At 46.6% G+C, this 24,543-nt stretch overlaps 1 protein-coding gene across 1 annotated transcript in view; it reads right to left on the bottom strand.

Moving 5' to 3' along the window:
• Nucleotides 1-24,543, bottom strand: part of ZNF462 (zinc finger protein 462) — a 152,584-nt gene that overhangs the window by 84,018 nt on the left and 44,023 nt on the right. Inside the window, exons 2-5 of the mRNA XM_018052556.1 lie at nucleotides 10,524-10,773; nucleotides 3,742-9,353; nucleotides 2,817-2,981; nucleotides 942-1,045 (exon numbers count right to left, since the gene is read on the bottom strand). Of these exons, the coding sequence (XP_017908045.1) occupies nucleotides 942-1,045; nucleotides 2,817-2,981; nucleotides 3,742-9,353; nucleotides 10,524-10,746 (6,104 nt within the window). The 5' untranslated portion in view covers nucleotides 10,747-10,773. The remainder of the gene's footprint in view (nucleotides 1-941; nucleotides 1,046-2,816; nucleotides 2,982-3,741; nucleotides 9,354-10,523; nucleotides 10,774-24,543) is intronic.

Here is a 24,543-nt window from a genome sequence, read left to right as displayed (position 1 = left end):
ATTTTACCTCCCTGGCCACTTAATTTCCCAAATGGAAACTTACTTCCTCTTATGATGACTAGGTCCTGGATGAATGTTTGACAGACGCACCAGTAAATTCATGTACTCTCTGGTCTTTCCTGGTGCAGATCATAGCAATTCCTCCCAAACCGTCATTTTTTTTTTTTTTAATGCCCAATTTAGAAAACTCTGATTAGAAATGATACATGCACCCCAATGATCACAACAGCCAAGACACAGAAGCAACCTAGATTTCCACTGACAGATAAATGGATACAGCAGATGTGGCATATGCCATAAAAAAGAATGAAATGGCGACACGCAGCAGCATGGATGCAACCAGAGATGGCCATACGAAGCCAAGTAAGCCAGACAAAAACATCATGTGATATTACTCATATGTGGAATATTAAAAAATGGTATAAATGAATTTTTTACAAAACAGAAATAGATTCATGGACATAGAAAACAGACTTATTTTTACCAAAGGGGATAGTTGGGGGTGGGGTAGGGAGATTAACAAGTACACACTATTATATATAAAATACGTAAACGAGGACTTATTGCATAGCACAAGGAACTATACTCAGTATCTTATAATAATAATAACCTATTCTGAAAAAGAATATGTGTACTTATTTGGGTATGTGTGTGTGTGTGTAACTGAATCATTTTGCTATGTACCTGAAACTTAACACAAACTTGTAAATTAAGTACACTCCAGTTTTTCAAAAAATGCTTGATTTTGCCAAGTCTGGTATCAAGTGAACAGTTTCCTGTTCTCAGCCCCATTTGACAGATGAGGTCACTGAGGCTCAAGGTAACACAGCCAACTAAACAGTGGGCGTGAACCACGAAAGGGGTCTTGCGACTCCTCCAACCCCTCGGGCCTTCTGCGCCCCTCCCCAGTTGCCACTTGCGGACCCTCGGTGAGCACTTACTTGTGCCTGAAAGCAGAGACAAAGGAGCAATACTGGCAGCTGTACTTGTCCTCGCGGGTGAACATGGCCAGGGCCAGATGGCTCCTCTCGTGAGAACGCAGCCCCTGCATGGACATCAGCACTCTGTCACATTGACTACAATGGTATCCCCCCGGCCGGGTTTCATCCTCCAACATTCCATCAAGCAAGCAGTGTTCACCATCCACCCGGTCCACCAGGGCGCCAGCGGCATCTGTGGCTGCTTCCAGTCCATCCAGGAACAAGTGGGAAGGGTCTTCAGCCTCCTGCTAAGAGAACCACACACACACACATGCCCCACCAACAAAATAAATATCCAACATCATTGCCCCCAGCTCTCCTCCTCTCCCTTCATTCTCCCAAACTCATCGGCATTTCCTGGCGAGGCTTCCTCCCCTGCCTCTCTGGCTCCCCCTAGAGGAAGGGCACAGCCACATGCCATCCTCATGTGGTGGTGGTGATATGAGGGCAACATCTGGACATAGGTTGCTACTGTCTGAGAACTGTGAGGGAGGGGCTCTCCCACTTTTGAAGACAGTTCACTCCCTTATCTCCCATCTGACAAAGAAAATTCTAATTGGGATCCTACTGAAACTGATACAAAGCAGGTTAGGGTTATGGCTCTGAGGAAGGAAGAGAGGCAGGAAGAAGGAAAAACAGAATGGTTTGGGCATTTAGGAGGCTTGGAACACCCTCAGGAGAGGAAGGAAACTGAAAGATCCAGCTCTTTGCCACCATGCTCAACTCCAGCCCACAGATGGTGATGTCATCCCTTGACCAAAGGCTGCTATAAAGTCAACACAAAAATTAAGGAGAAGCCTGGGTTTAAGTTGCTTATGTTTTGAGGTGGTTCCTTGGATTACTGATTACCCAGGAAGAGGTGCTTTGTCTCCCTGGAGCGATTCGGGGACGCAAGGCTGGGACACACCACGATGGCGGTGTCCTATCCTGGGACACACCGGGATGGCCTGGCCACTGCTGGTCCCTGCACCACTCACGGCTGTGTCGCCAGCAGGAAGGCTCCAAGTCTTCAATGGGAAAAGCGGAAGCTTTACCTCCAGGCCACGATGGCAAAACAGGACGCAAGATCGAGAAGGGCCGAAGACAAAAACACATTCATGTATCCAAAGAGATAGGGCAGAGCCCTGAACTAACTTTTCTGCTTGAAACTGATCGGTGGCTAACAATATCCTAGAAAGCAGGGATGGCGGCTTGGTTATTACAACAGTGGCTAGTATTTAAGATTGTGATGTTCAAAACAGGTGACCTGATAACACGTCGGAGGCAGAGGGGAGGCGCTTGTCAGCAACATATAGGGAAAGGGGACAAATCAGGCCAAAGGGCTCACAGGGCCACCTGTGACTTGAAGGCTTTCAGTTTTAGGTTTAACGTTTCTTAATGCTCCTCCGAGGACCCAGAATAAGAAGTTAAAAGACAGATTCTCCTGGGCTCTCTGTACCATTACCATGGGAGAAAGACAGACAAGAAGTTAGGCAGTGGGAGGAGCAGAAGAGGATGGGGAGAGAACCCACGGGGCTCCTCTGAAGAGCTCGAAACACTTGGAAGCGCAGACAAACACAGCACAGAAAGATGACCCAAAGCCTCCTGTATCCTGAGGCCCGGATCTTCTGTTTCCACTGAACTATCCGCGTGGAAGGGAACCAGATCGAAACGCAACCACAGATGAGGAAGATCCATCCTGTAAAGAAATCAAAACAAGCCAGACCGACCCCAGTGTAACTCAGGAATGCCCACGTCTGGGACTCCCTTTCCTGAGTGTCTCTGAGCAGCGGCGTGGATTAGGAATGCAAATGGCTCACACACAAGACTTCTCATCCAGACCTTCCCAGTGCTCACCTTCACGGCGGCGGACACAGCGGGGACACTGCCGTACTGGACGTGCTTGCGGAGGTGGTTGCAGATGGCTCGGAGCGTCGGATGCACTTCCACACAGAATTTACACTTGTAGCCCACCACCTTCCTCTCCTTGATCTTTGGCACCTCTTCTAAGTGACCAAAAGGCTGGTAAAATACAGTGGTAGCCATCAGTACTCCAAGCCCTCCCTCAATGGCCGGCATTTATTCTTGCAGCTTACTAGATTTTACGTTACAGCAGATTAGCAGGTTAAAAACCAAGGGAGATATATGCGAGCATTTTTACATAATGAATTCATCAGAGGCGAGGCGCGCTGCCGACTACGCAAAGTCTCCGGAACCCCAATAGGTGATGACTTGTAAGGAGAGAAGTTCTCGGTGCAGAAGCCTCATCGTCACTGCCACCCAGTTATCTGGCTTTCAAACCCATTGTTCAACTACGCAGGTGAAACGTTGCATGAGCTATGCCATGAGTGAACTTCTTGACCAAAAAAAATTAAAGAAAAACAAAAATCTACTCCTGGAGATGTCTGGTTCGTGGAGCCGACATTGCAAACCAAGGCGTGGCTGAGAAGCACTAAGGACACGAGAGATGGCCCACAACTGCCTTGGTTAAGAGAGCGAGCCGTTGTCGTGAACTAGGCCTCGGATAATACAGGAAAACCACCCGACCCTCCCCTGGGGAGCCTTGGGAGGGACCACAGGGAGGGGGGCCGGGGCCGTGGAGAAGGGTGAGCAGAGAATGGGGGAGATAATCAAGCTCGAAATGTTTAATTGACTTATTGAGCTCTCTGGCAAGCTAAGTCACTAGGAAGCCCGGAGCGGTTTGGCTGGCAGCGAAGAAGTGCATGTGGGCACCAGTGATGAGAGGCCTCCTGGGGGAAGGGAAATCAAAACATATCCTTACCCTCTCTTGTTTGAAATCTGCAAAAGCACCATCTGCATATTTCTGCTTGCTCAAAAGCTGTTTCCTCCTCTCCTGACGTTTGGCACGCTTCTGGAATTCCTCATTGTGAATGTTCAAGTGCGAGGTCAGCTCGGCGGTGCTCTGCAGTTTGCTCTCGCAGTGCTTGCACTGGTAGGCGGAGCCCTGCAGCCGGGGGCCGCCGGCCAGGATGACGAAGTCCCTCTTGAGGTCCCGGCTGTGGTGGTCCGTGTAGTGCATGCTCAGCAGCTCAGCCGTGCTAAAGGACAGCTTGAAGCACTTGATGCAGCGGAACGGGAGCCACTCGATGTCCTGCCCTTCGTTTCCCTCCACCTCGGCTTTCTCGAAGCCACCTCTCTCTTCCGAATCTTCCAGCAGCATCGGCTTCTCGTGCTCGTCGGCGTAGACCGCGGTGAAGTAGCCCCCCAGCTTGCTGGCGTGCTGCTTCTTGGGAAAGACCCCCGGGTGGCGCTTCATGTAATGGGACACGATGCCCTTCTTGCTAAAGGACTGGAAGGCGCACAGGGAGCACTTCTTCTTCTCCACGGCGCGCCGCAGCTCTTCGCTGAGTGGCGGGGAGTCATCCTTGGGTGGGGACGGGATGATCACCTTGTTGGGCTTGTCGCTGATGGTTCTGGAGGCCGCCAGGCAATGGGTGTAGTAGGCGTCGATGTCGTGGCGCTTCTGGTAGTGGGCAGCCAGCCCTTTGCGGATGGGGTTGGTGTAGGCACACAGCGCGCACTTGAAGAGGTTGTTCTTGCCCTCGGGCTGGGCGCGCACGTTGTTGTGCTTGATACGGTAGTGCCGGGCGATGCCCTTCCGCGTGGAGCAGAAGTACTTGCAGAGCTGGCACCGGAACACAGTGTGGGACACGAGGTGCGAGGTAGCGAAGTGAGACGTGGACACGGGCTCCTCTCCCACCTCGTCCTCCAACACCGAGACCTGGGAGGGGCTCACTTCAGTGGTTATCTCGGGCTCGAGGGACATGGGCAGCTTCGGGGGCGACTGGGAAAAGACATCGAACTCCGGCTGGTTGTGGTACTTCTCATAGTGGATTTTGAGTTTCTCCAAAGTGCCGTGTGTGTAAGGACACAGTTTGCAGCGGTAGGCGCCGTACCCTTGCTTGAAGATCCTGCTCGTCTCCTCTACGTCGTTCTGGGCTATGTCGGTGGACTGCTCCACGTCGTGCACGAAGTCCTCTGCGGTCACCTTGATGGACGGATGTCGCTTCTGGTAGTGGGTCAGGACCCCGTGGATGCGGGTGTTGATATAAGGGCAGTGCCTGCATTTGTAGACAGCGCCGGGGTTGATATCGATGTCCTGGGCAAAGTCGGCAGCCTTCACCTTCATGCCTGGGTGCTTCTTCCCATAGTGGGTCAGAAGGCCGTGCAGGTTGTTATATTCAGACTGACACACTGTACACTGGTATGGGGTGGAGGAGATGGCGGGGTTCGCTGAGGCAAGCTGGATCGTCTTCTCAGGGGAAAGCCTGGCATCCTCGGGGCATTCGGCTTCCTGCTCAGGGAGCGGGCCGGGCATACTGTTTTCACAACTCACAGGGCCCACCAGGTCTTCAGAGGAAGACATGGGATTCTCCACGGCATCTTTCTCCTTGATGATATCCAGCAGCACCGACTCATCCCCGTTCATGGCCCAAGGGTGGAATGCTTGGTAGTGATTGGTGATGTCCCAGATGGAGAGGGCTTCGAAAACACAGTCTCTGCATCTGTATGTTTTGGCTTCAGCTGGCATAGTGAGAGAGGGAGGGGACGGGTCTGGCCCTGCCCAGAGCTTGGTGGCCATGTAGGTATAATCCACGTAATGCTCGGGGTGCCTCCTTTGGTAATGCAGGAGCAAGCCACTTGGCTCTGTGTGGGAATAGATGCACCACTCGCAGTGGTAGCCAGCTTCTATCAAGCCATCTAGAAATGCCCATCGCATGATGGACGTGACCGTGGCCTTCAGGGCAGGGTGGTCTTTCTTGATATGCTTCCTTAGGGCATAAAAGTAAGGGGAGGTGTACGAGCACTGCCTACACTTGAGGGCTCGCAGTTTTGTTTTGTCCCGCTCCACACCCGAGGGGGAGATCAGCATGCAGCTGGCAGGCTTCTTCTGGTTGCGGTCGCAGAGGCTTCGGATGGTGGCTGTGTGCTGCCGGATCACGTCCGCGTTGGCCTTGAAGTCTCGGTGCTTCTTCTGATAATGAATGAGGACACCTTTGACCGTCCGGTTCCCATAATCACAGTGCTGGCAAAAAAACATCTCATTTTCCACGGGAGGGCCATCTCTCTCGGAGCTGCTCCGGTTGAGCTGTTGCATAGGGGCGGGTGGCCGGGGGGAGCCATGGGGCCCCTCCGGCCCTCTCATCATTGCAGCTGTGGGAGGAGCCTGTCTGATATATTTGGCAGTAACCTTTATTTCTGGGTGTCTTTTCTGGTAGTGGACAAGGACTCCCACAACTGACCGATTGCTGTAGGAACAGTGTTTGCAGTAGTAAAGCTCAGTACTGAGGTCTGGTGGCGGGGGTTGTGGGGGGGGTGGGGAACCCATGGTGGACATTTTGGGAGACATTGGAGCACCCACCTCAAATGATAACTGAGAAAGGGCAGAGCCCCTGTCCACAGACACCATTCGCATGGTTTTCTGGATCCTAAAGTAGGAAGCCTTTTCTTCTGGGTGTTTCTTCTGATAATGAACCAACACAGAGTGCATGTTGGGGCTCGCGAAGGAGCAAACGTCACAGTCGTACACGACAACGGTGTTGACCGAGGGGTCCTTCTGATTTTCACATTCTGGAGGAAAGGTCTTGGAAGGAGTGTTTTTGGGGAACGGAGCTGGCATACCGCCACCACGGGCCACAGGAGTGGACGTGGCCATGTTCTTCGGAGCCGAATTCAGGATCTCCCGCAGCGTCTGGGATTCTGTGCCTAGCCCCTCCTGCTGCTCCACCACGTAGCTCGAAAATATCATGGCATTGTTAATCTTCACGGTGGGATGCATTCTTTGGTAATGTGGCATCAGGCTTCGGACATTCGGGCTTGTGTAGGAACAAAACCGACACCGGTAGATCAGGTCCGAGTGGTCAAAGTTGAGGACATTCATGGCTTCTGGGTGGTGTTCACCGTAATGCTGCTGCAGGTCTTCAAAGTTGGTGTAATCGATGTAGCATTCCAGGCACCGGTACACTGCACTGTGATCATTGGGGTCCAAGATGTACCTGAAGCTGAACTTAATGTATGGGTGCATGCGCTGGTAGTGGGTGCTGACACTCCGGGCAGATTTGTTGTTAAAGTCACAGTGTTTGCAATAATAAAGCCTTCCCGAGTCACTAAAGTCGGTATTTTCATTATTGTGCTCAGTTGCGTAGATCGGAGTCTGGGTGTTGAGCAGAGTCGTATTGGAAACCTGGTGATCTTTCATGTTGGTGGAGGAGCCGTAATAATCCTCTTCATCTTCAGAAAGGGTGAGCTCTATTTCAGCTCCATTGGTGGCATTGTAGTCATGAGCAACAGTTCTGAAGTTGGGCTCCTTCGGGGGCTCAGGGGCATCTCTCGCCCAGATCTGCTGGGCAGAAAAGGGCGTGGGCACCTCCAGGACAGGCTCCGGTGGGTCTTCCTCCCTGTCCAGCTCCACCTCGATCTCCACTTCATTGTCCTCCTCTTCCTCCTCATCATCTTCCACGTTGATCACCGCATCTTCCTGCTGTTTTGTTTGGTTAATTTTGCTCTGCAGGTTGCTTGCTATCTCGTCAATTCTGGTCCTCTTCTTCACGGGCGATAAGTCAAGTGGAAAGTCGTTAGCGAGCTTCCTAGAGGCCTTGGCGACAAAATTGTTCTTGGAGGACAACCCAAGAATTGAGGTCTGACTTTTCTTCACAGTGTTGCTGGAAGAGGGGTGGCTGTCTGTCTCGCTGTCCAATGGCAGGCTTGAGGTCTGCCCCTCAAATTTTGGCAAGTTGTCGCAGAAAGAGTGTTTGTGTTGCTGATGAACTCGCAGCCCTTTCAGAGTCGTGGTGGAGTAATTACACATGGTGCACTTGTAGGGGTGCAGGGGTGGGGCTTGCGCGGGCGGCGGGGGAGGCGGCGGGGGCAGCTGGGGCTGGGCTGGCACCTGATGGGGTGACTGTAGCTGCGGCGGCTGCGGCTGTGACGGAGGTGGTGGTGGCGGTGGAGGCGGAGGCGGGGGCGGCTGTTGCTGCTGCAAGGGATCCAACAGGACCCCCGACTTTCTGCCATTGATGCTTGAGCTCTCGTAAGACACGACACCTTCATTCAGCGAGGAGGAAATGCTTTCACTCTGGGAATTCACAGCATCCCAATCTGATGTGGTACCCGTGTGACACTGTTTGTGAGCCCCAAGTTTTAACGAGCTCTTGCAAGTAAACGGACACTCATCACATTTGTAGACGGCTGTCTTTCCAGATAAGTGGATGTTTTCTATGTGACGGGAAATACTACGTCGATGCATGGTGAGGAAAGGACAAAAGGGGCACTGGAACCTATTCATGAATCTTCTAAATGGGATCCCCTTGGTCTCCAATAATTTGTTGCCATCTGAGCCCATCAGCTGTTCTGCAGACATGCCTACTGTCTGGTGATCCATAGCATTTAAGCCATTTTCACTGTCTATTTCATTTAACTCTTCATCAGAACTGGAGTCATTCAGCATGCTGTTAGTTTCCAGGTCAGCAGAAGAATTGGTCATCTCGGGCATTCCGTAACGGGATCTCTCCGCCAAGTTAACGAGGCCAGAATTGTGAGGTGACTTCGGCTTCATCTGAGAGTAAGACATGGGCGAAAACTTGGAAGTGGAAGAAGAATTGGGTCTCATGATGGAGTTGCCGATGGAGCCCCTGAAGTTGGAGACGTTAGTGTTGGGTAACTCCCGGCTGGCAGCATTCATGGACAAATAGGTGGAGTTAGAAGTGGGGCTGAGGTCGTTCTTGTTCTGCGCCTCAGGCACGTTTGTCCCTTCTTGCTGCTGCCTGAGACTGGACAGGATCTTGACCATGCTGCGGTGCTTCTTCATCATGTGGTCACACCAGCGTTCTCGGCGGGGAGTCTGATAAGTGCACCACTCGCAGCAAAAGTTGCCTCGAGACTTGGTCAGTGGCTTGACCATTGATTCTAAGATGCTGCGCTCCACAACCTCTGCTGGCAGTTCCTTGCAGGGGTCCTGCAGGGACATGGGTGGGACCACCGGGTCTGGCATTGGAGCAGGGGCAGGGGGGGGAGCAGTGGTCTCCTTCAAATTGTTTTTGTGATACATCTTCTGATGCTTAATTATTCTTGCCCTCCTTGGTGACTTGTATGTGCAAAACTGGCAAGAGAAGACCTTTCCAAATCCCTCATGCATCATGATATTATAATTTAAGGATCCTGGAATAGGGGGTCCGGCTGAACTCCCTTCAGCTTGAGCTCCGTGGACCTTCCTAGTGTGTTCAATGAGGAGGTTTTTTGACCTGAAGTAGCGTACACAGAACTTGCATTGAAAAAACTTGTTTGTTGGTTTGGGATTAGGGGCAATATGCTGACTGTAATATCCTGGACTATGGCCATAGTAACTTCCAGTCCCCAGTGCAGCTGCATTTTGACCTAAAGAGAAAGCATAAGGTAAGTGGGAAGAGAAGAGCAAAGCAAAAGCAAATCAAGAAACTCAATCATGCAAATCCAGTTTGCTTTTCAATTATTCTTCATTAATAAACATCACATTCAAAAGGCCTAACATCTCAAGATGAGGCCCTGAAGAGTAGTAACGGTGTTAATGAACATCCACATGTTGCCTCTCATGGATGGAAGGCAGTGCTCGGCTTCAGGTGCAAGACTCCCCTCATCTCTATGCACCACAGAGCTCTGCAAGTTTCACAAACTGCGATATTCATTCTAGAACTTTCCAAGATACTACCTTATGCTCCAAGTTGAAAGGAAGCGAAGAGACATAAGGAAGCTGAAAGGACTATTGCCTGGGCTACTCAATAAGAGAAACATGATGCCCAAATCACAAACATGGCTCACAAAGGGGGACTCCAGGGCTTAGGACTCTATACTTTCCCTGCCATGGCCCAGGTTCAATCTCCGGTCAGGGAACCAAGATCCCTCAAGTTGCATGGTGCAGCGAAAGAAAAAAGAAAAATGGCTCACAAGGAGCAAGAAACTTTGTAGGAGCTGTGCATGTCAAGAACCATGGCTACAGCTGCCTCAGTAGGGTACACAGCCTTTGCCTATACAGGTTGCTCTAAGGAACTTGAGGACAGTCCCCTCCAGGGGACATTCCTGACTGGCATGCCAACCCCAAGCCAGGCTCCATACAGGGTATGTGCTGGGACTTTAGAAAGCCCCAAGACACAGTGGCCAGGGTTCACATTGGCCAAGTCATAATATCCATTCATACCAAGTTGTAGAACAAGGAGTATGTGATTGAGGCCCTCCACAGGGCCAAGTTCAAGTTCCCAGGCCACTAGAAGAGCCACTCCTCCAGGAAGTGGGGGTTTACTAAGTTTCCTGCAGACGAATCTGGAAATATGGTGCAGAAAAGTGGCTCATCCCAGATGGTGGTGGGGTCAAATACACCCCTTATCGTGGCCCTCTGGACAAATGGCGGGCTCTGCACTCATTAGAGTCTTGATGCTGTCGCCTCCTTACTCATGCCCACCAGTAAACCCTACTTTCCTGTCAAAACATTTTAAAAAAGAACTACAGCTATAGGCTCAAAATAGATGAGGGTAGTGAAATACACCAGACGCATCAATCCTAGGACAGATTTACCTGTTAAGTCCTCTGCGATTGCAAATTCATCCTTTATAGATGAAAACTCCACCTCTGTCTGGTTACTGGCATTCATGGACCCAGATCGTGACTCATTCGCATTATCTTCAGCAACGTCCGTCGGCTGCAGAAATGCCGTATGGACATCCTGGATGTGTGCCTTGAGATCTTCATAAGATGGGGCTCTGAAGTCACAGCCATCACACTGAAGCACCTCCATCATCTGGGTCTACTCTCTCACATTAGGAACCTGGGGCAGAAGGCAGAACAAAACGTCTTAAGGCCTGCACTCATTGCATACCCCCAAGCTGGTGGGGCTACGAGTCCACTAATGGAGGAATTCCAGTATCAGCCAATTTCTCTCACTGGACTTTGCCAGATGCAACAGTGGTCAAAGAAAGGAAATCAGACATAATAGGAATGGTGTCCTTGACATCATAACTTCAAAGAAAGGAGGAAAAAAAAAAAGATAAACTTTTTCTAGCTTGATATATCTTCAAATGCCATTTGTCACAAAAACCCTTAATATTTCAAAAGTTGTTGTAGTTTCTCAATGTCTTGACTGATTTCAGATTTCTCGGTAAGTTAATACTGACTTTGATTCTGGCTGAGACCTATTTTCTTTTTGAACCGGAATCTTCTCAGAAGTAAAGAGACTTCCCATAAAGAGTAAACTTCAATCTTCATTAGCAGTTTTAATACAAGAACATCAATGTTTTACCAGCCAATGGTGAAACAGTGTGGAACCTCAGAGTAGCAGTGGAAAAAGCTTTTACTGTACTTTTCATTCTTCTACTATCTTAACTGATATTAAGATACACCTCCTTCTTCCTTCCCTTTCCTACACAGGGTTTTTATTTTTTTTCATGAGCTAAATGGTTATTTGCTTTTTACTACCTACCAATTATAACCTAACAGCTTCTCCAATCTAATTAGGTCATAAAATATTTCTCATGAGATTCTCAAACAACCAACTCTAGATGACAATCCAGTTTCTAGTTTCAAGTTGCACCTTGGTACCTCAATTCACACTAAGGCAACAGAAACACATGTGGTTTGGAAGAAGGGCTTCTAAGGCAGGACCTCCTCTTTTTCCACTTTTCCCCTTTATGAATGTGAAGTACATACTTGGGCATAAAAAGCTGGGAAGCTGATTTCGAATAAGGCAAAACTTGCCCTGGCCACTTTTGCCCTGCTATTTACTGTGTGACTGAAAGATACACAGAGCTTCCCATAAACTCAATGGAGAGACTCACCATTAAGAAGTTAAAAATGTATTAGAAGGCATGCCCTTCCTATCTTCATGTATATCCTGAATCGAGATACCCTGTTATTATCCTAATGATGGAGTTACTTCACTGAGCTCATGGCAGACTCTACGAAGCCAATGAAATCTAGAACCAGATGTCCAAGCACAAAAGCCACAGCCAAACCTTTCACTACTTTGATCGTATTTAGCACCTTCCTATACTTTTATTGTAAAAGATCAATTATTTCTGCAAGGGGAATAAAGTTGAGGACTCTGTCAATGTAGTGAAAGGCGCTATGACAGGAGGATTTTCTCTGAAAGAATGCTCCTGCTGATAGCCTGTGAAAATAACTCCTGGCAAGTCCAGCTCTGGACAGCCTGAGCTCGTAGGGCGAGAGGCACTTATTTACCTTCTCTCACCCAGCAGTTTCTCCTTTTTCAATAAACCCTGAACTGTGCACCAGACTTCTTTTCAGCTAACTCAGCCTCCATGTTCCAGGCCACACCAGCTTTTTTCTGTCTCAGCACCAACCCAAATTGTGTGGAAGAGGTTGCTATCAGCTCTGGATCAAATTACAGCCGACAGGGACGCCCCACCCCACTTCTCCTTTTCGCACAGCCCATTAGACCTGAAAACAAATTTTTCCATAGTGCAGACGACTCCTGCATTTAGAACACTTCACAGCAAAAAGGCGGATCATCCAGGGTGCGCTCCCCATCCCCCCAGCTTAGTCCTTTCATCTCAGCCAAACAAGCCACAGCTCTGCTGAATGTGTTTATCACACTTTCAAGAGATAGGAGCTCCTGCGTCACTGAAGCTCTAAGACTCACTAAGCTGCCCTAGTCCTCTGAGCTTTAGGAGCGGCCATTTTAGCTCAGAGCTTCCCCTCCGAGCACAACATGGCTTCTCTGGGATGGATGCTGCCAGGCTGACAGGCAGAGGAAACAGGAGAGGAGCAGTCTGGGCCCCTCCTCTGCCCTCCTCCTCTCAACAAAGAAGGAACTGTTTTCACTCCTTCCCGAAAAAGCAGCACCTTTCTCCTCCTCACATGTCATTCACCAAGGATCTCCCGAAGGTTCTTTTATCCCATGATTGATGGGCTGGTACGTTCATCCCAGCACAGCCCTGGTTACTGCAGGACGTTCCTGGACATGACCCTGTTCTCCAGCAGCCTTTGGGGGTGTGCTGGAGGGGGGGAACCTCCAGAATGCCTTGGCTTCTTGGGAGTCGTCCTTCCACACACAGAAGACATACCATCCGACTCTGCTTGCCGGATTCCAAAGTCTAATGACCTTTGTTAATCACCAGCCAGTCTGTCTGCATCAGCAGACCCTGCCAACAGGCACACCCTTCAACACAAAGGCTGTAGCTATTCCTTTTAAAAGAGGTTCTCTGAAAGCTCCATTGTGTAGCCGAGAGGAAAACAAAATCTCTTCCCTTCAAAACTTCAAGCCTTTAGACATAATGTAACAGAAGGCTTTCTGCTGTGTGTCTTTTGGAAAGTTTGAGCCTCATTCTCACTACATCCACCCAAAAAATGACAGTTCTGCTCAAGGAAAGCAGGACACCTTCGGCATTAAGTCCTCCACCCAGAGATGAAACTCATCTCTCCACATGGGTCTCTAATATCTTGGTGTCTTCCAAAGCTGTTATCAAGGATTCAGACTTCACTGGATGCAAACACAAATCAACAGCCTTCTTGTTCTGCTACAAAGGAGATTAAAGGGTTAGGAGATCAGGAAAAAAAAAAAAGGCCCTGATTTGGAAAAAGAAGAGATGATGAAAGTGATTTCCTAATGGGTTCTAGCTTTAATGTTGTTGCAGACTCTACCTCAAAAATAGCGCAGAGCCTTGGAAGAGGTTAATCTCCAGGCTGCCGATAGAACCAGCGTCAGGTACGGCTGAACGGCCTTCAATTTGATGTCTTGAAATGAGGATGTAGCCTCCTCTGAAAGGCATTTTGTCTTTGTGCACATATTGCTCCTGGAGACGTTGACAGAAGAAGAAAACAGAAATTGCCAGCATGGCCTCAACAATCAAAGACACAGAGACTTGATGTGTTTATGAGACTGAGGACGGACACATGGGCAAGAAGCGAGAGGAGGAGGAGGCGGAAGAGGGGAGGAGAGAGACAAGGAAAGCTGGACCTGAGGATGACCCATTCATCAACCCAAGGATGTTTTTGCAGCAGATGGTAATCCTCTGAGAAGCCAACAACAAAGATGGGAACAAAGATGAGAAATACGCTCCTGCATATTTGACTGTTTCATCAACCCAGAAAGAACAGCAACCCTAAAAGGCTAAACCAGACACTGATAGCTACCAAATGATGATTTAAAGTTAACAGCCTTGATCTCCTATCTACTTTATTTAAAAATACAGCTGCGATAGTGAGATTATTAGCAATATTTTTTTTTCCTACTGACCAAATCAGCAAAATCAAAAGCAGAAGAGAAAGCTTCTGAACTAACTAGAAAGAAATGCTATTTCAAAAGGTCATGAGATAAATCTACAAATCAAACAAGTACCCCCCACCCCCATCTCCTAGTCCCAATACAATATCTCCAGACCATTCAAGGTCAAACAGGCCTCGGAAGACTAGACTCTCAACACCATCCAGGATGATGCCTTGGCAGGCAGATGAATATGGGTTTGTTCCCAAATAAGCTAACACCTAATGTGATTAGTCCTCCTAATGTGAAACCTCTCAGTTCAGTCAGTCAGTTCAGTCGCTCAGTCGTGTCTGACTATTTGCAACCCCATGAATTGCAGCACGCCAGGCCTTCCTGTCCATCACCAACTCCCAGAGTTCACTCAAACTCAGGTCTATAGAGTCGGTGATGCCATCCAGCCATCTCATCCTCTGTCGTCCCCTTCTCCTCCTGCCCCCAATCCCTCCCAGCATCAGCGTCTTTTCCAATGAGTCAACTCTTCGCGTGAGGTGGCCAAAGTACTGGAGTTTCAGCTTTAGTATCAGTCCTTCCAAAGAACACCCAGGACTGATCTCCTTTAGAATGCACTGGTTGGCTCTCCTTGCAGTCTAAGGGACTCGCAAGTCTTCTCTAACACCACAGTTCAAAAGCATCAATTCTTCGGCACTCAGCTTTCTTCACAGTCCAACTCTCATAACCATACATGACTCCTGGAAAAACCACAGCTTTGACTAGACGGACCTTTGTTGGCAAAGTAATGTCTCTGCTTTTGAATATGCTATCTAGGTTGGTCATAACTTTTCTTCCAAGGAGTAAGCGTCTTTTAATGTCATGGCTGCAGTCACCATCTGCAGTGATTTTGGAGACCAAAAAATAAAGTCTGACACTGTTTCCACTGTTTCCCCATCTATTTCCCATGAAGTGATAGGACCAGATGCCATGATCTTAGTTTTCTGAATGTTGAGCTTTAAGCTAACTTTTTCACTCTCCTCTTTCACTTTCATCAAGAGGCTTTTTAAGGTCCTCTTCACTTTCTGCCATAAGGGTGGTGTCATCTGCATATCTGAGGTGATTGATATTTCTCCCGGCAATCTTGATTCCAGCTTGTGCTTCCTCCAGCCCAGCGTTTCTCATGATATACTCTGCATAGAAGTTAAATAAGCAGGGTGACAATATACAGCCTTGACGGACTCCTTTTCCTATTTGGAACCAGTCTGTTGTTCCATGTCCAGTTCTATCTGTTGCTTCCTGACCTGCATACAGATTTCTCAAGAGGCAGGTCAGGTGGTCTGGTATTCCCATCTCTCTCAGAATTTTCCACAGTTTATTGTAATCCACACAGTCAAAGGCTTTGGCATAGTCAATAAAGCAGAAATAGATGTTTTTCTGGAACTCTCTTGCTTTTTCCATGAGCCAGCAGATGTTGGCAATTTGATCTCTGGTTCCTCTGCCTTTTCTAATACCAGCTTGAACATCAGGAAGTTCACGGTTTACATATTGCTGAAGCCTGGCTTGGAGAATTTTGAGCATTACTTTACTAGTATGTGAGATGAGTGCAGTTGTGCAGTAGTTTGAGCATTCTTTGGCATTGCCTTTCTTTGGAATTGGAATGAAAACTGACCTTTTCCAGTCCTGTGGCCACTGGTGAGTTTTCCAAATTTGCTGGCATACTGAGTGCAGCACTTTCACAGCATCATCTTTCAGGATTTGAAATAGCTCCACTGGAATTCCATCACCTCCACTAGCTTTGTTTGTAGTGATGCTTTCTAAGGCCCACTAGACTTCACACTCCAGGATGTCTGGCTCTAGGCGAGTGATCACACCATTGTGATTATCTTGGTCATGAAGATCTTTTTTGTACAGTTATTCTGTGTATTCTTGTCACCTCTTCTTAATATCTTTTGCTTCTGTTAGGTCCATCCATACCATTTCTGTCCTTTATCGAGCCCATCTTTGCATGAAGTGTTCCCTTGGTATCTCTAATTTTCTTGAAGACATCTCTGCTGCCGCTGCTGCTGCTAAGTCACTTCAGTTGTGTCCAACTCTGTGCGACCCCATAGACGGCAGCCCACCAGGCTCCCTCGTCCCTGGGATTCTCCAGGCAAGAACACTGGAGTGGGTTGCTGTTTCCTTCTCCAATGCATGAAAGTGAAAAGTGAAAGGGAAGTTGCTCAGTCGTGTCCGACTCTTAGTGACCTCATGGACTACAGCCTACCAGGCTCCTCCATCTATGGGATTTTCCAGGCAAGAGTACTAGAGTGGGGTGCCATTACCTTCTCCTTTCCCATTCTGCTGTTTTCCTCTATTTCTTTGCATTGATCGCTGAGGAAGGCTTTCTTATCTCTTCTTGGTATTCTTTGGAACTCTGCACTCAGATGCTTATATCTTTCCTCTTCTCCTTTGCTTTTCGCTTCTCTTCTTTTCACAGCTATTTGTAATGCCTTCCCAGACAGCCATTTTGCTTTTTTGCATTTCTTTTCCATGGGGATGGTCTTCATCCCTGTCTCCTGCACAATGTCACGAACCTCCATTCATAGTTCATCAGGTACTCTATCTATCAGATCTAGTCCCTTAAATCTATTTCTCACTTCCACTGTATAATCATAAGGGATTTGATTTAGGTCATACCTGAATGATATAGGCTATTCCAATTTTCCATGACTCTGCAGTACTACTGATTACCACTGGTTGGTTTGTTCACTTTACATTTATAGGCTGGGTGTTTCATGAGGTGGGGTTTTGATGGAAAACCCAAAACCTAACTTTCATGTTATATAAACTCTTGAAGACATTTTTAAGGAAAATCCAGAGATCTTGTGAAAGGCTGGGAATATACACTTGACAACAGGGAAATGGAAAGAATGGCCACTGGCTGCTCTTTCTCAATCTTAAAAACAGCAATTGTCAATTTATTTACCAAACAAACTGACTCAAAGACATAGTAAATAAAGTTATGGTTACCAAAAGGGAAAGGGGAGTGGGGGGAAGGATAAATTAGGAGTTTGAGATTAGCAAATTACTACATATGAAATAACAAGGTCCTACTGTACAGCACAAGGAAATATGTTCAATATCTTATAATAAACTCTAACGGAAAAGAATCTGAAAAGGAATATATTATACATATATATGTATAACTGAATCACTTTCTGTATATCAGAAAGTAACACAACATTGTAAATCAACTATACTTCAATTCTTTAAAATCACCAATTTTAATTTCTACCATCTGCCCACCATGTTCTGTGTTTAGAATTTCCAGGGGCCCATTATGCCTCTGTTTTCCTCCTGTGAAAGTGAAAGGTTACATTCCAGGGTTCATGCTGTGTCTTCCCCACTCACTGCCCAGACCCAACAGGAGAAGGGAGGCACCCTGGGTTGCTGGAGGGTGCTTCCACAATCCTGCCACCACCAACCTGCACCCAGGTTAGCCAGAGGAGCACTGTTCTCCAAGCTTGCTTGCAGCATGAGTATTTTCAATCAAAATCCCAACTGTCTCCAGGAAGTGTCCACGTGAAAACGTGCAGGCCTTGTCTGGACCTACACTGTTCCCTGACTGAAGGACTGCAGACCAGAAATAAAGCCGTGAAGCACTGCAGCCACAGGGATTCAGGAGCAACTAATTATATGCTTCAAAGCCTTTGAGAAATAGAACCAGAAACACTGTAAGATGCCTTTCCTCTGTCCACTCCAGAAACCCAGTTTCATTTATAAGACTCTGAACTTCCCAGTTCTCCTGAATCATAACTCTGAGAAAAGGCTTTAGTGACCACCTGTTGTCTGTGCTTTCACTTTCTCCTTTTCTATGAATGGAAAAACCAATTACCCAAGGTCAGGTAGTGGAATGCATAAACTGTGGAACTGTTCAGCTGGAAAGACAGAAAAATCAGAAACTTAAAAGATCATGCTACAATGCAAATGTATTTGAGATCAGAAACTGTTGCTATGATGAGGTCAAAGAGCTGCGGGATGTTTTGGGAGGTTAGCACCTTTCATGTCAAGCCCCAGGAACGTGATTTGGGAAGAAAGAAGAATTTTCATGCTTAGGCTGAAAAATGAGGGGAAAAAAATCACGAATCCACTTGCATGTGTGGGTTGCTACTTTCAGCAACAAGGTGTGTTGTGTATCACTACTTATCATTTACTCTTGTCATAGTCCAAGTGGCAGTGCTAATAACTTAAAAATCATTTAAAGCATGTTTCCAACCAGGAGTGTTCCAAGAAATGGAGGTAAAACCTCCTTTCGGGAAAAGGAACAGTTGTTATAGAATCATACTTACAAATGTAAATACAGAATATGCACACACAGACACACACACACACACACACCCCAGAGCCCATGCATGCCCACATACACACACATGTATCATAGGGTGCTTGTTCTCTACACACACATATATACATATGTGTATGTAGATATAAAATAACTTTCTTGATTTAATTTGAACTCAGACATGGGCATGTGCCCTCCAAATTTAGCAGGAGTTCTGTTATAACACTTCTGAATAATTACCAATGACATACATATTCTTCCTATGGTATAGTGATTTAACCAAATAATAAGCCAGCAAAATAAACCAACAAAGAACTTTCAACAAGCTACCTCCATCAATCCCACATTTGGTACAACTATAGATCCTGGCTCACCATGTGGTGTCTTCAAATATCCTATCCAATGTTTATACTGCTTGCTACATGATCTAAGCAGTTCTGTGTACTCTTGGCAATTCACCACACTAATGAAAGGTTTAACATATCAGGAAGGATAAATAATTAAGGAATTCAGAAGGGAGACACAGCTGTTCCTCAAAACCAAATTTTCAGAAGAGAAAGGATTAATTTGCAATCACATATGTAACCCTCAAGATGAGACAGAATTTAAATAGCAGCAAAGAAATACCAGGTGACCCTGAGTGCTGCCAATGCCCATGGATGGCCTCTGTTTTATGTGGTTGGCCTGGTATATCTCCAGGACAGAGTCTGAAGCAGACAGTCTGCAGGTTAATAACCCCAGCCCCCTTCCCACCAAGGATGCTAGTCTTCAGGTTCTCTCTTATTTTAGCTTTGTTCTCCTGAATCAAGTTTTCAAGTTTTACAGAGCATGCTGGAGTAATATTTCATAACAGGTACCTTGGGGATCATTATTCAAATAAGATGATTTAATCCAAGTGACCCCCCCGCCGAAAAGTATCAGATATGTAAACAAGAAGCCATTCTGAGTGATCTATTATGAAAGCAGGTAGTGAGTGTCTAATACAGAAAGAGATAGTACATACCTTCTGGAGAATTCATGCATTCCTTTGCAATGATATAAGGCTAATTGAGGCCAACAGGCCAATAGGCAGCCTGCCAGCTCTCCTGTCCTTAGAAAAGGAAGCGTGTGATTTGAACAAGAAGATAAAAGAGGAGAGAAGGGACTAGAAAAAGGGAGGAAGCAGGGTGGTATCTCAGGAGCTTTAGACTTCATTGTCTGGGAAGGGGAACCTGCAGTTCGCCAGATAAATCCTGTTCTGAGAAGCGTCTCAACAATATTCTCCTTAAGAAACAAAACAAATGAAGACGCCTCCACATGCTAAAATTCTCAAAAGGCAACCATGACAAATGAGATCCCAGCTCATTTTGTTCTTCCAAATGACAGAAAACTATTCTCTGGATTGAATGAATTCTCTGAAATGTCATGGGTCCATCTGGAAGTTCCTTGGAAACTCTGAAGACATTCTTGTCTGAGCCTGGAGACCAAGAAAGACCCAATTTCTCTCCTCTAAAGCCAAACCTCGCCCCAATGGCGGAGACAGAGAATCACGGTGTTCCTTCATAGACTCTTCAGAATGCTGGCTGCATTTCCACAGGCACTTTGCACACTACAAGAACTCTCATTATAAAAATTGTAAAATTAAAGGGAAGTTGCAGATATGCTGCTGGGTCTTCATTACAGAACTGATTAAGACGCAGAGTAAGCACAAGCTGCATTCAAAGACATCTTCCACAACGTGAAAGACCAAACCATGCTCTGAGCAGCTCCTCTGTGGGTTTGAAGGTCTCCGTGACCGCAGGCCTTGGGCCTGTCTTCAGGGCCAGATCTGTGCCTGGGCCAGGAAGTCAGGCCAACTCCACCAAGTCTAAATTCTACAGTTTCAGTGAGTGAAATGGAAAGGGAAATGGCAACCCATTCCAGTGTTCTTGCTGGGAAAATGCCATGGACAGAGGAGCCTGGCAGGTTACAGTCCATGGGGTCACAAAGAGTCAGACACGACTGAGAGATGAGCACACACACAGAGTGAATGAATCCAGAAACCATTTGAACAACTTACCTTGCTCCCTATTACTTTTGGAGAAAAAGAAAACAAAATGAAAGGATCTATGGCTTTTGAAAGTATACGGAAGTATAAGGAAGAACCTCTTGTATTTGAGGAAAAGCCCACAAAAATCCCAATTTAATCCCTGCAAGACTTATTCATGGCTTTGTGCTCATGGTTCGCTCAGAAGATTCAGACAAGTCACTTCCTTTAAATGAGAATTGCCCCAAGAATGCCTCTATCTGTGGTACACAAAGCCCTGACTCAGGCAAGGCAATGACCTTTCCAGTCTTTCTTATATTTGACAAAATATAATCACACCATAGTTCCTGATCTAACTACCCTGTCAGGATGAAAGCCTTAAGCAGATTGCTTTCTAGAAAGGTAAACAGTGGCTGGGCTTGTGTGAATCGTGAACTGTGAACACTCTGAAGTCCTCCTGTTCATGAAGATTGTGACTTTTTATTTTCTCCCCTTGGTTTCCACCTCAATTAGAAATCATTGGAAGGCTGTCTTCCCTCTTATTAAACTAACCAACTAGCCCATTCAGATCCACTGGTTCTCCCACCCCTATTCCAGGAAAATAGGAAAAACACACTATGTGTTTATGTACGGATTTGGCAGATACCCAAGAATTAGGAATATATATATTTTTAATGATAGCTAAGGAATTTAAATAGATGGGAAAACAATGGAAACAGTGAGACACTTTATATTTTGGGGCTTGAAAATCACTGCAGATTGTGACTGCAGTCATGAATTTAAAAGATGCTTGCTCCTTGGAAGGAAAGCTATGATCAACCTAGACAGCATATTAAAAAGCAGAGACATTACTTTACCAACAAAGGTCCGTCTAGTCAAGGCTATGGTTTTTCCAGTAGTCATGTATGGATGTGAGAGTTGGACTATAAAGAAAGCTGAGCACCAAAGAATTGATGCTTTTGAACTGTGGTGTTGGAAAAAACTTTTGAGAGTCCCTTGAACTGCAAGGAGATCCAACCAGTCTATCCTAAAGGAAATCAGTCCTGAATATTCATTGTAAGGACCGATGCTGAACCTGAAACTCTAATACTTTGGTCACCCTGATGCGAAGAACTGACTCACTGGCAAAGACCCCAATGCTGGGAAAGACTGAAGGTGGGAGGAGAAGGGGACGACAGAGGATGAGATGGTTGGATGGCATCACCAACTTAATGGACATGAGTTCAAGTAAGCTCCAGAAGTTGGTGATAGACAGAGAAGCCTGGCATGCTGCAGTCCATGGGGTTGCAAAGAGTTAGACACAACTAAGCGACTGAGCTAAACTGAAGGAATTTCTTTTCTCTTGCAATCTTCAATCTATTCTCAGCAACTAAGTTTACTTGCTGCACCTCAAGAACTTCTAAGCAGAAAGTTAAGACATTTGTCTGCCAACACAACAGAGTTTTCTTTTTTATCACCATGTGAAAACACTACAGTGGCTCAGGAACTTGACCAAGCCCCACATTCCATAAATCCTTAATGATAAATCTCACTTTGCAACCAACTTTTCAGCTTATTCACTATCGAGCTGCTTAAAAAAAAAAAATGACAAGGATACAGAAATGCTTCTCCAAGTAAAAGAATTTGTTCTCAGCAGGTGTGACAACCTCTCCTGCCACCTTCACCTTGAACAAGTCTTTGGAAGCCTTTACTTGGACTATTTGCTAAATAAAGAGATTAGATTATGATAGTCAACCTTTTTTGTAAAATGGGAGGGTTTTATGAAATTTTCTTCTCACAGTTTGAAAGATTTTTTTTTTCTGACTTAATTCATCCTTCACTTTTTATTATACTCAGAGGCAAATAAATGCCCTGTTTTATATGGCTGCCTGCTCCTCATGCAGTTCTGGGCTCAAAGTGCTAGGAGCTTCCTCACAACTCCATCTAACTCGCCTGCTTTCCCTACTCCCATGAAACTGAGTCCCCATACACGTCCCTGACCGTACTCACGTCCTCTCTACCATGGTAAGTACCTTGTAAGTTGCTTCACTGCGGCTAGGACACCTGTGGGTGTCTCCCTCTGCAAGAAGAGAGGCACCCTGAAACCAGGCCTGTCTATTTACATGGGTGTTTTCAGCACTGGAGACAATTCACACCACGGGTACTCTGCAAATGTGTTGAATGAATGAACAAATGAATGAATGAATCAGACCTTAGGAATGACTGGATTCCAAATGAACATAAAAAGATTGGTCGTGAGACTTAGATTCTTCTACCATCCTATGCTGTCATAGAGCAGTGATCGCAAGAAGGGGCAATCTTGCCCCCACAGACTCCAGCCCAGGATTATTTCAAGACATTTTTGGTTCTCACAGCTGGTTGAGGAGGTGGTGTTACTGGCATCTAATGGGGAGAGGCCAGGGATGTTGCTAAACATCCTACAACGCACAGGACAAACCCCGTAAGAAAGAATGATCTGGTCCAAAATGACAAAAATGGGGAGGCTGGAAACCCTGTCACGAGTGGTCTTGAGGTTATTTTCAGTTTCTGAATATAAGCCACCTGCCTTCATAAGCCTTTCATGTAGTCCTGGCCTGGGAAACTCTGGACTAGATGATCAGCAAGCTCAAATATTCTGATTCAAAATGATTTTAGCAGCCTTCCTGTCCTATGATATCATGAGTTTTTTAGTTTTATTTTTCTGATTTGGGCATTTTACTATAAATGTTTCAAGAAAAATCCAACATTAAGGCATGCTACTGGTCCATCTTTCTTTAGTGATAAGCCCCGTGCACTGATGATGACCCTATGGGCTTTGTGGATAAGGGCTTAACATCATTAAAAATTGTCAAGTCCTACAGTTAGCACATGGCCTCCAACTAAAATTTCTATGAAAAATGTCATGCACACTTTCTCTTCTCCAACATAAAAAATTATCTTCCCTCAAAGTGACGGGGCCCCAGGCTAATCAAAATCACTCTTCAAAGGATGAGTACTGTGTTCCTTCTGGTTCTTATATCCCCAGGGTCCAGCATAGATCTGGCCCTCCCTGACATGATCTGTGGGATGAATGAGTGTATGCAAGCCTGCATTCCAGGAGGAAATTAAACCAGTGGTACTAACACAAACTAAACATTTAGGAACCTAAGCAATTCCAGAGAGCTTCCATGACCAAAAAAGGAAAATAAAATTTAGCACTATATGATCCTGCCCCTAGTCAACTAATAAAGTTCATGTAGCCACATCACAGCGCTTGGCTAACGACTGAGATAGTAAGACTTCTAAGTTCCCACTTGTTCGTCATATGTGAACTGGCCAACTTACTTTTCCTCACTATCTGAGGGGAAAGGGACTTCCCTGGTGGTCCAGTGGTTAAGAATCCACCTGCCAATGCAGGGGACACAGGTTCTATCCCTGGTCTGGAAAGATTCCACATGCCTTAGGGCAGCTAAGCCCATGTGCCACAACTACTGCGCTCACGCTCTAGAGTCTGCTCTGCAACAAGAGAGGCCACTGCAACGAGAAGCCTGCGGACCACAACTAGAGCGTAGCCCCTGCTCACCGCAACTGGAGAAAGCCCACATGCAGCAACAAAGACCCCGTGCAGCCAAATAAGGAAACAAAAAGGATCAAGAGGGAGAAGGTACTCTGGTGACACCATTCCACCACATTAGTTCGAACTGCTCAGCTCCCCTGAATCATCTGGAATCATCACCTGGGTCTTCACTAGACTGTCTGGTTGCCTGCTGCTGCTGCTGCTGCTGCTGCTGCTGCTGCTAAGTCGCTTCAGTCGTGTCCGACTCTGTGCGACCCCATGGACTGCAGCCTACCAGGCTCCCCCATCCATGGGATTTTCCAGGGAAGAGTACTGGAGTGGGGTGCCATTGCCTTCTCCAGTCTTGTTGCCTACACTCCACCAAAAAACCTTTCAATTCTTGTTTGCAAAGATTCTGGAAACCCGGAGGAATGATTCTCCCCTGTAGCTCAAAACTGTACAAACCTTTTCAGTAGAGGGAACTATCGTGTCGGTCAAAACAATCATTCAGGATTTTTCTGTAAGGTGGGACAGAAAAATCCAAAT

Source organism: Capra hircus, chromosome 8 (genome assembly GCF_001704415.2).
Source record: "Capra hircus breed San Clemente chromosome 8, ASM170441v1, whole genome shotgun sequence".
NCBI lineage: Eukaryota > Metazoa > Chordata > Mammalia > Artiodactyla > Bovidae > Capra > Capra hircus.
The sequence above is the reverse complement of the archived record's forward strand: the minus strand, read 5'-3'. Positions and strand labels throughout refer to the sequence as shown.